General features: G+C 39.5%; 1 protein-coding gene across 1 annotated transcript in view; it reads right to left on the reverse strand.

Moving 5' to 3' along the window:
* Window positions 1-12,175, reverse strand: part of LOC136762253 (lysophospholipid acyltransferase 2) — a 96,338-nt gene that overhangs the window by 38,406 nt on the left and 45,757 nt on the right. Inside the window, exons 2-3 of the mRNA XM_066716224.1 lie at window positions 9,672-9,817; window positions 1,910-1,987 (exon numbers count right to left, since the gene is read on the reverse strand). Of these exons, the coding sequence (XP_066572321.1) occupies window positions 1,910-1,987; window positions 9,672-9,817 (224 nt within the window). The remainder of the gene's footprint in view (window positions 1-1,909; window positions 1,988-9,671; window positions 9,818-12,175) is intronic.

Below are 12,175 nucleotides of genomic sequence, written 5' to 3' on the forward strand. Positions count from 1 at the left end.
TTAAGCTGCATTGAATATTTCTCCTACATCTTGTATACTGTACATCTCTTGAATTTATCAAATACCAATATAAACCATCCACATGAAGAACCCATGGACTGACAGTTAAGTTTTAATTGTTTTTTAACATTATGACATGCCAGTATGAGTATCGAGTATTCTGATGTTCTCATTTATCTCGACATTGTTCAGGAGCAATTTTTTCCTTCCATTAATAATCAGCAATTTCCCAGTATGTGAATTTTTACGTTTTGTGAAATTAGAAGGATTTGAATAGTTTGCTCTACTGCTAGAAAAAACGTATGTAAAGGACCATTCACCGACTACAAGGATTAAATGTACGTTTTGCAATTTAAAAATAATAATAAAAAAAAAAAAAATCTAAAATCAAAATTGAGCTGAATATCATCCTTCACATTTTCACACAAATGCAATTTGAAATTTACCACAACGAGCTTTGAGTTTGTTAAGTACCAGCATTGGTCAGATATTTACTCATTTAAGCTGTGCAGAGATCTGCAGTAAAAACCCTAAAACTGCTATGAGAGGGGTGGAAAACCGGTCCTTCAACACTGAGGAGAATGATCACTGACACATAGGCCTAAATAGACAAAAGTGATCGGACAGGGGGATTTGTTTTACCTTCATTCCCACAACTTATACATGGATTTGTTATACACATCCCTGTTGTCCACCTTTCTGTGTGTAACATTTAGAGAACTCTTATTAGCAAAAATAAACTTTGAAGCACAAAGCCCTGCATATACATTATGTTATTGTGATGCTGACATAACAAAATCCCTTTGCCTGCAGCCTACTCCGATTGGCTGAACCTGGTCACGTGGCTTCTGCTTCCCACAAGGCCTGCAGCCGTGTGTTATGAATGACCTGCTGTGGGCTGTGCTGAATTGTGGTTATGGAAATGCCGTCCTACAATGCACAGGAAAGACCTTCACAGCAAGCGTCCTCGCCCCACCCTCCGCACAATACAGTGTGAGCTTGAGCCAGCCGATGTATGCGCTGTATTTCAAAGCAAGTAAGCAACCACAAACACACATGCATAATACAGGGATGAACAGAAGCTCACATGGGTAAACATGGGGTGCAAGCCCGTTTTGATCCGTTCAGAAAAACAAACAAAAAATTGCTTTTGATATCCATATCCCTTAGCTGCCTGTTTCAAACCAGAAGCCTGATGAAAGGAATTCTGGGAAATTATCAAACTGAACAAAAATGCTGCAATGAAGACATCACATAAACAACGCTTGCCGGAGCTCTTTTCATTAACACAAAGGTGATACATCCTCACTGTGCAAAAGCAAATAAACATCTGCCACTTTAACACCTCTCGACAAAGAATCAAAACACCAGGAAATATGTATATATTCAAGGTCATTAAAGACATACACAACCCTGTTTACAGTTTGGAAGAAAACTTGTATGTTAAGTAAATATAGCCAATATATATATATTGCACATAAGGATCACAGTAATGCATCAGGGTTAAAGTCTAAAAGGTTAATGAAAATGGCTGCAGCTCTGACGCTATTCCTGGGGACTCTGCCGATTATAGTTAACTGAAATGTACATGGAGAGGCTCCAGGAGGTTTGTTGTGTGGCGTCTTCAGCGTTTAAGAGCTACATTTTGTGGCACTTCAGCTGAAGCAATCACACTATAACGATTTTTATACATATCCAATACACTCCCCTTCAATTTGATGTTAATAGAAATTTTCAAGAGACGGTGGCTTAACGAGATCTACCTTGAAGGCATCATACATGAACGGCAGTACATGGAGATGCTGAATTCAGAATGCAAGAGATCACACACGGTCTTAAAACAACAGCATCGGAGCGGCAGCCATGATACAAACTGAAGCAGCGAGGGGCACAAAGCAGCAATACTCACTTGTGCATGTTCTCGACTCCTGAAAAGATCATGATGCTATATGTAATCCCACTCTGAATGAGGAAGTGTAAGGCATACCTAGAACAGAGAGGGAGAAGGGAGAGGAATTTTAGTACAACAGCATCCAGAACCTGTACAAAAACCTTTATTTATGAAAGCAGAACATTGAGATTTTTCTAGCAGTATGCTTGTGCATTTATTTTGTTAAAACCTGGTTTCTGGTCACCCACAAACCAATGCATCTGGGCTAGTCTCACATGACAACTGCAGAATATTCCCCTCAAGAAGAAATCTTCAGAAATGTCAGCTGTAGAAAAGAAAATCATTCCTGACCTTTGCAAAGTCCGATGATGATTCATGATGCGTAAGAATAGCAGGTGAAGGAAATCTACATTATAAAATATAAATATAAGCAAATACCACCTCAGCTACACACAGTGAGCCATAAAATATATATAAAAGTCTGAGTGGGCCTCAACCTGTTTTAATTTCACTGAAGCTCAATACTAAAGTCTACACGTTCCAAAACTGCACATACAGCTCCATTCATCTTTCTCCAGGAATGCAAATGAACTACAGCCATAGGGATTGATGTGCAGAGCTTTTGAAAGCTTCACTGAACACCTCGCATTACTTAGCACAGAGCCAAAGGCCAGTGCACAATGGTGCAATTCCAAATGGGCAAATCAAGTGTGGGATTACCTTGATCAATAGTTTTCAGATACTGTGGGCTGAGAGGTTTGTTCAAGGCTGTACAGAGTATGCCCTGGTTGCTGAATTTGATCATGTGTAACAGAGGATGCTCATAGTAAATAATGGTAAAATAGCTTCCCATCTTTTTTTCAGCTGCATCTGGTAAACAATAATGCCCCAAAAATCACTACTGATGCTTTCACTGCTGTACAAAGGAAGCACGAAGCACGAAGTAAAGACTATGCTTCAGCATACACTGCTACAGATTTGCAGACGATACTTCTCAACTAAAGGATGAAGCACAGGGAAGTTAAGCACCTTTCACAGAGTAACACACAGGGCATCAGTGGCAGGAACCAGAGTTGAACCAGGGACCACTTTGTAAATAGCATTTGACCTTAACTACTAGAATACTTACTAATCATGGGTGTCCGCAATAAAGAAGGGATGGAACATAATAGTGCAAAACTAATGTCCACCAAACTATGCATTTGTTATAAGAACATTTTTATAAAGTTTTACATTCCAAAAGCTGACAAAACGATGCTAGATGAACATCATTTCCCCCTTCTTAAAGTGGGAATGTTTTATTTATAATATGTAAATTGGTCTAAAGCAGAGTTCCATATTTATATGGTTTCATTTTAAACTAATCACTATCAACATAAAACACTGAGAATAAGTCAATTATCAGCTGTAACAGTATCCTAAATCGCTCATTAAGGAAGAGGTCAGCGCGTGTATGGCTAGCTAATGAATTTCACATTTCAGTTGTTCCAAAAGAGCAGGGCAGAGGGAGGAACAGGCGGTGAAATCAATGTGACATCTGCAGAATACAAGGCAGGCTTTATTTTGTGTGGTTATTTCGCTCAAGGCAATTACTGTGTTCCCGATCATTGGAGGCCAGAGCTGCGAGTGTTGTGGAGAAGAAAGGGTGAAGGTATTAAAGCCTGCCCTGCAGAAAACATATGGCAAAAAGGCTCATGAACTGGCTGGGTTTAGAGCAGATGCTATCAAGAGAATCGCACAAAGAAGCACTTGGTTTAATTTGCTGAAATAAGGCCTAGACAAAGAGGGAAGTTTCTAAGAGGAAATGGCACGTCACAATTAGAGCCCGGGAGAGGCAGGAGACTGTGTCAGAGGGGAAAAACAGGGAAGAAGCTACAGCCTAACTGAGGGGTAATTTACCTTTGACAGATCAGGGGTTTTCCAGGGCGGAGATGGATTAATACTAGGACCAAAGGCTAGAAAGCTACTTTAGAAAACTGTTCACTAGTTCTGGACAACCTTAAGAAATAGAAGAAAAGTCGGCTTCAGTTCTACACATTTCTCCAGTCATCCTTCTAAACCGCTCCTTTTGCTCTTCAGAATGGTGTCAATTTTCCCCAAAAACACATTTTTGCAAGATGCAGCTTCCCCCAGGGTGCCGTTCTGCATTTGTTCATTTTGAAATGCTCATTCAATTCTTGTAATTTTGGGTGCTAGGAAAAAGATACGGCTGGAGATGGTGTAAACCGTGAATAATAAGGAATACAATTGTTACAGTTTTAAAAAGTATGGGACCAGTTACTTTACAGAGGAATACATCTTACTCCTTGATAGTAAGTTTCCATATCGAACATGTTTTACTGCATCCACGGCTGCGGGACAAACAGTAAAGAGTGTTTTTATTACGATTAATCTGCAGTGGAGATTGTTTGAGGAAATAATTCCACATCCAGAATTGTGCCAGACCAATTCACACAAACATTTTCCACGGCAATAACGAGTTTTGTCCAAACTGAAAAATCAAAACATTAAATTCTGTAGGTACCCAAACAGAACAAAAGCATACAACGGAAAAAAACATGTATTTGTTTATAAGAATTTGGTTACATGTTAAACTTGATTTCCACATTGGGGGAAAAGATGCGAAATGTGAAAACATAAACCTGAAACAAGCAAAGCAGAAAAGCAATACCTATTTTATAGTATACTGTAAATACATGTTCTGCAGATTCCAACTGGCACCAAAGGAGCTAATGTGACAATCAGCTTTAAAACTCAAATTTAGGGCCGGAATAAATCAAAACTTTGACCCACCTGCTAATAGCAAACTACAAACCTGTACATCATAGCGGTTACATTTATGATTAGAAGAAAGTGGCATCTCACTAAAAATGAAGCCGCAACAGAGTACAGTTCTGTAGTTTGCTATTAGCGGGTAGATCAAAATTTTGATTTAATCCGGCCCTTAGTCCGAATGTGTGTAGTGTGTGTGTGTGTGTATATATATATATATATATATATATATATATATATATATATATATATATATATATATATATATATATATATATATATATATATATATATATATACACACACATACATACACACACACACACACAAATACTCACATTCAATATACAAACATTACAGCACACAACAGTTTTATATGGCAGCAAAAAGGATTAAAAATAACAAAAGCATGGCCAAGCGCTCAAAGCTCCTGGTGGCTGAACGCTTCTCAGGAATGGGCGGTAAAAGCCAGCTGGGGAGGGTTCTCCACTGTCGAGCAACTTCTGTAGCTTCTCAGATGCCTGTCGATGCTGGCGTTAACTGCTCTGTCTATCTCAAATCCTCCAATTTATGTGGTAGACAGGGAGCTGGCATTCTGTGATGGCAGGGTGCAGTTTATTAAAATGTATTCACATGAAGTGAAGAAAAAGCCTGCCTGACTACATCTTGTTAAAATACAGTTTTACAAATATATTTACCACATGCATAATAATTAACATAGACCTCAGTTTGTTACGGTTGTTTGATGTGCTGATTGGTGCTGGTCAGCATTCTTCAGGCAGCAGATGTAAATCAAATACATTGTTTTAAGTCCTCAACAGAATACCTGTGCCCCAAAATTGAATATCCTAAAGGCAGTAGCTGATTGAACTAACCTAAAGACAATAGCTCTATACAACTACAAGAAACTAAGAATTAAAGTAGCCCCCAGAAAGGAGTAAATACAAATGATTGCTTTATGGACAAAACTGAATTAACAAGAAACCATTAACAATATAAAGGAAATCATATTGTTTACACCTCGAATAAAGGTAAAGAAACAGATAGAGAAGGGTGTGGGTGTGTGTGTCATATTATTGTGTGAAGAACACCTTGGAAAACCTGCATTTGGGAAAAACAAAGGCTTTGAATCCAATTTACTTAATCTGTTTGAGCTTTGTTATTACTGCAAACAACCAGGGTCCTCGGGTAAGGTCACTGAAACAGAGGGCAGGTACACTGAAGGGCTGTAAGAACAGTGGGCAAGTTATAAGTCGTGACCAGCATGTTGTTGTACATTTTTCACATTGTAAAGTGCGATTTTTAGGCAGTCTAAAGTATGGAAAAGTCAGACAATGATTGATATTTTACAGTGACAATATAATCAGCCGCCATCCTTTTTGCCACTCCTCCCAAGACAATGTTTTCCAGAACATGGATTTAGCATGTATTTTATCCTCCACTTTATTCAGTCACCAGACCAAATATCTGCACAGAGATGTTGCAAAGGCCTGGATGCACAAACTGCTGGCACTGATAGAAGATATAAAGACATAGTGGGGCAAAACTATTTGGCAAAACGCGGCTGTTTCAGATTTGTGAAAGCAATCCATGTATAAGCGATACAGGTATGAATGTCATTAATCTCATTTATGATTTTCTCCCGGTCTGCACAACAATAATAATGCAACATGACAGACCCAACAATTTCCTTATTTTACACAGTAATAAAACAGGTGGCAGTTCTCAGACTGAATTGGAGGAACTGAAACGAAGGCGGACAAATCTATCCAGCTGGAACATCCCACTATCTGCCCTTGTAACTGAAAATAATAATTTACAGAAAACATGCCTGTTAAAAAATGTAGGCACTATATCAATGTATGGCACATAGTATAAGTAGTGGGTTTATGCATTCTCAGAGGTTTTAAATATTGAATTTGGCATGTTAAGATTTTAATAATTAAAAAAATTGACTTCTCTCTATCTGGACAAGCTGACCGACGGACGCGTCGAGGAGAATCTTTCAAGACTCAATCAACTCCCTGACAGATCTGCCTCATTCACAGGCTTGCGCTGTACTGTCCACATGCAGGACTGACGAGAGTTTGTTGGGCTTGGAGAAGGGTCCGCTTTTCGTCCATAATGAGACAAGGGGAATTGTTTCTTTCATTACCTCAGGTGTTCTTTCCCCACAAGATGCTTCATATCCTTAATTCATTTTTCTGCCCATATCTAATCAAAAGACTGATATTGTGCTGCTTGCAACATGGGAGGATATTCACCTGGGCCAAACAGAAAATAAGACAGACCTTTAGATCACCCTAAGTCCTAAGGCTTGCAGCTGACCGTGGAAGACCTGGGACATGCTAAGCGAGTCTGGTGCTTTGTATTCACCGTAGAGCTGATATGATAAACCTGACACATGAATTTGCACTACAGTCAGTTTGAGCTGCTAGGAAGCTGTCCAGGAACGAGCGAGAGCGGGGGATTCCTACAGGTCAAAAGGAACTAATCTTTCTGGGATAATAGCCAGACCTTTTAGTCCCACAGACCTTTTAGTCCCCCCCCCCGAATAAATGTTTAGAAAAGCCTCCAAGTTCACTTGTTGAGGATTTTCCTCTGGCCTCAGGATGTTTGTGAGGCAGGGAGGGAGACCCAGAGGAATATCACATTCCTCTCCAACTCTTAACTCTGTTTCAAGGTCTTTGCCTCTTTTCCCTTAATACAGACCAGTAGTGATCCACATGGAGTGAATATGTTTGTCAAATTCTTCAACAGTTTTTTTTTTTTTTGTGTGTTTGTTTTCTTTTGGCTTTGGGAACCAGCCAATAGCAACAATAAAATTCTGGCACCGTTTCTGCTTTCCGCCTAAAATAAGTAACATTTCCCCAAAATTGTAAACAATTGCCCTCTATAAAAAAATTTAGTAACAATAAAACATAGGATTCGGTTATTTTGATTAACACGCTTTCTTTTTTTTATGTAAACAAGGCTGAGAGAACAGTTTCAATGCTTGATCGCACATGAACGGAAGCATCTCAAAATAACCCTGCATTAGTGGAACATTAAATACCCAACCCTTGCTATTGTGAATACTTTATTTTGCCAGGAGAGGCTTGAAGTTGTGTGTGTGGAAGCGTGTGGCAGTAGGAATGTTCAAGCTGAAACCAGGGTGCAGTTTTTGCAATTATATTTTATTGGCAGTATTGTAGTAGCAGTAAACCTTGCAGAGAGACATTAAATATGCAGTTCTCAGAGTGTCGTTGTAAAACACAATGGGAAGCAAAGGTCCCGCCATGCTGAAGCCACATACTCGTCATCTAATCGCTGCTAGTCCCCCAGGATGCTGTCGTTTACAGTACATCGACATTGTTTGAAATCAAACAGCGAAGAACGTAATTAGCCATTGGTAGGAAGCTCTTCGCGATTAACAGAGCTTGCAAGCAATTCACTGCGCTTTTGCCTCCATCGCCAGAATGGCTCTGATGGAAATGCCACAGCATCGCAGTAGATTTCTCTTGTTGCAATTACTAAAGATTGCTTTGTCAATTCTACCTAAATGTACCACTGTCCCCATGTTATTTATACCAATTTAATGCCATAAGAAGTACACAATGCTTTTTAACATTTTAACTCTTAAACCATGCTTCCCTCAGGCGGGACTCAAGCACAATTGATAAACAATGCTTTTTATAACTTTCCAGAGCAAGTGGATGAACACACTGGCACACATTCAGACAAGTACACATTGTTTTATATATTCATCTGCGTTAACCAAATGAATTAATGGAACCAGAATGGGGAAAAAAAAAAGTTATCAAATTAATTCTTAGGTCATTGCCAAGTGTTCACTAGACCGCTAGAGTCCAAGACAGACTTGATTGTCGGCAAATCCTTCCAACACAGCCTGCCTGGAATACTCTAAAAAGTATTCCTTTAAAAAGGAATCAATGCTAATGCTCTAAACTTAATGTATTTTCCCCCCCTCGACAGAAATCTGCCGTGATAAACGCTGCTCCAGAAATCCTATTTAGAGGTTACCAGTCAGGTTGGTGATAGGAGAGGTCTAATATTCTCGGTCCATGCCGTCTCGAAACTACTCAAAGGGGAATTCTATCAGAGCCAAATCCAGACTCCACAGTGAATGGGATGCTGTAGGATCATTGGCCACCCGGCCCTCACCTTGTCTCAGGTTCAGGGAGCACAATGAGGGACTGAAGGGTTAATACGAATGATCAATGCTTTTCTTTAACATGCATACCATTGATTTTAATATGAATGATCAATGCTTTTCTGAAAACATATAATCATTGCTTTTATTGTGTGTGTGTGAGATTGATTCTGCTTACTTGCAAGGAGCACACTGTCCTATTGTTCATCATTCTGTGAGCATTTGTAATTGCCAAGTTTCACTAAGATCCCACCGCATTTCGATGGGAACAAGACCTTGAACCCAGGTACTGAACAACTTCTATATCTTGGAACAAGATAAATGTTTCTAGTTTAAGATGTAAGCAAGTTGTGAAACTTTCCCAGACCTTCAATATTATACAAAACTGTAACTGTATTGGCAGTTTTGTATCACTGCTTGCTGCAATAGGAAGAGAGGAGACTGCCCCCTCTTTATGTAGATCATCCCTTTTGGAGGGCAATATAACTGCCAGTAACCAGGGAATGGGGTTCAATGGGTTCTTGCGGTCCTAACCAGACGCAGTCTCCATGTGAATTAATTTGAAAATAAAGCTGAGAATTTATGGGACAGGAGTCAGTCATTCGAACAGTGTCAGGTTGGTCTAAGGTCTAATATTCTCAGTCCATGCTGTACCAAACCTAAACACTGTTGTATCAATTTAACATGGCAAAATATGGCAGACAAATGACCCAGATTAAGAATTTCATAAAAGCATTGACACCGTTCCATGGAGCAGTCAATGTGCAGACAGACATCTTTATAATTGTGTATTCCTGGTGAAAACTTCTGGTAAATAAATAATAATGTCCTCGTAACAGAAGATGCGGAACTTACCACCCAAAGCAAAATAGTGCAAGATAAAACCCCAGAAGTGTTGCCACGACATGCCTGACGAAAGTGCTGGTTTTGCTTGGATGGAGATAAAGCCTGAACCAAAAGGCTGTGAGCAAGGCGAACAGCTGGCACACCACAAAGTTGACCTGCAAAGAAACAAAACAAGACCCATCATTAGCCTATGAGGAGGAAACAACATTAGCGCTTTAGTGCTTCTGAGTATAAGCAGAGGAAGCCGGACAGGCCTACTTCCACTGCTCAATAAGTCTTTCACACATTGGCACAACTGGCCTCCCTTTGACAGGTGTCACCAGGGACAGGATACCTTCAAAGCCATATAATAAGATGCAAAGCAAAGAATTTCAACTCAGTTGAGAATCACACAGTTCACAGTAACCCATGACCTTAGTATACTACTGAACAACCAGAAGCTAGATTTATACGACCCCTTAAAGTGCCCATTTTAAACCCAAGGGAATACATAATCTATTAAGCAAATCGTAAGTGCAATGAAGTGAAATCCAGTCCTGGAGAGTTGAAGGGTATTCAGGTGCTAGTGTACAAATGATGTCCAATATAGAATTTATCAAATGTTTATCTGGACCAGAATGAAATGTTTCCCATTCTTTATAAATGAATTCTAGAAGGGTGACCTGTGAAACCTGTGGAGAACAGAACAGCACAGAATGTGGTTCTGATTTAGAGCTCCATGAGAATGAAGAACAAGTCAAGAAATATCATTATCCTTATGAGTCTTTACCCTGGTAAATTTACAATAGGATTTTTGAACATCTTGGGGTTTCCATAGTTTCAGCGGTTTCATACGTGTTCAACATGCCTTCCCTGTGATGAACTACACTGGACCACTAGACTACCACGGCATGGTAAAAAGTAGGAAAGCAGAGTCCAGAGATCTTAAACCCATAGGACACTACTGTAAAACGATGGTACAACCTCAGCAAAACAATGCAAAGTGCCTAAATCATGTGGAACTTACCTGGGTAAATAAGTATGTTAATCTTCAGCAGCCATTGATACCATGCTGGAACAAGGTCCTACTAACAGTGAGGGAAACTGGCATACTTGTATATTGACCAGAAAGGCTGGCAACTAGGAGACTCCTCAGGTGTCAGATCCCAGAACCTCCTTTTTCTAGCAGCTTGCCAAAACAAACTACACACAAACAGCTCTCTGCCTTACAATTAAGTTCTGTTTTACAATACAAAAATCTACCTGCCTTTAAATGTTTTGGTTCTTTTCTAAATGAGCCCAGAAGGCAAACTCAATCATAATTTTTCAATTCGGCAGCAAAGAAATAGAAGACACGGCAAAGCCTTGCATCGTTCTGCTCCGTTTGCTCACTCTCCTTGTAAGTGCTCTTTTACACAATTCTGGGAATGTATTACTCTGGATAATTATGCATTAATTGGTTTAGATTTTGATAGTTTTGATTAGTTGAACAAGGGGGTCTTCAAACAAAGCCTTTTGTTTGATGAAGACAGCAACAGCAACATCCTCAGCAGGAAAAACGTGATGGTTAGGCTTGTGTACAGAGTGCTTGCTAGCAAAATACTGTTTATCATGAACTGCAATTTAACTGACAATAACTACTCAGTGATGTCAACGCCAAAGGTAACCACCCCCCCTTGGTTTAATAGATGAACAGTGAAAATGCAGTGCTACTTAGAACTACTACTTGAACTGCCTGTGTGCATTTAAAAGCAGCAACTAATACACAAGTGTGGAAAAACACAGACTAGCAGTGCGAGAGCTATAGTCACGGAGAACATGAAAGATCTACCTCAATAGACATTTATTTTGTATTTCCTGTTAGAAATTAAATGTCTTGTGCCTGCACCTGGTCCCAAAGATAGCCCTGGGGAGTGGGGACGGGGGAGGCAAACAAAACAATCTGTACAAAACAGCATATCAATGATGAGATAAGCACCATCATAAAGCAAAATGTTACGAGATCCATAAATAACGGTGACAACCGAACCATTAGTAATGTGTGGCACTGAACAAGAAAGGCATTAACGCCTCAAAAAGCAGCAAGTGACTTACAAAGTGGTCCTCCTTATCAATGAATCCAAAAACATATCGTCCACAAATATCCCTCCAGTAGGGTATGGATTTACTAATTTGTGCATTTATTTCATTTAGTGAAACACTTAGGGCAAATTGCAAGATGCAATAGAAAAACATGACAATAGAAATAATTTTCAACAAAGCAGTAATTATGCTTTGATAAAGAGTTTATCTTTATAGTTTCAACCTTGATGAATTCATGTTCAGCACCACAGGGCAGTATTACAGTTCAGCCAGTAATAAACGCTTGCCCTCTACTTATTAGCCAGTGTCACTGGGAACCCATCATATAGTGTGGATTAATCGCAACAAACACTTAAAAACTTGGTGAATATTTAGGTGAACACTTGAGTCATGCTCCTCCCATGGCTTCTGCCTAAATGAAGATGGTCACAGAGCTGACGGTGAAACAAGGG

The sequence above is a fragment of the Amia ocellicauda genome, chromosome 1, assembly GCF_036373705.1.
Source record: "Amia ocellicauda isolate fAmiCal2 chromosome 1, fAmiCal2.hap1, whole genome shotgun sequence".
Lineage (NCBI taxonomy): Eukaryota > Metazoa > Chordata > Actinopteri > Amiiformes > Amiidae > Amia > Amia ocellicauda.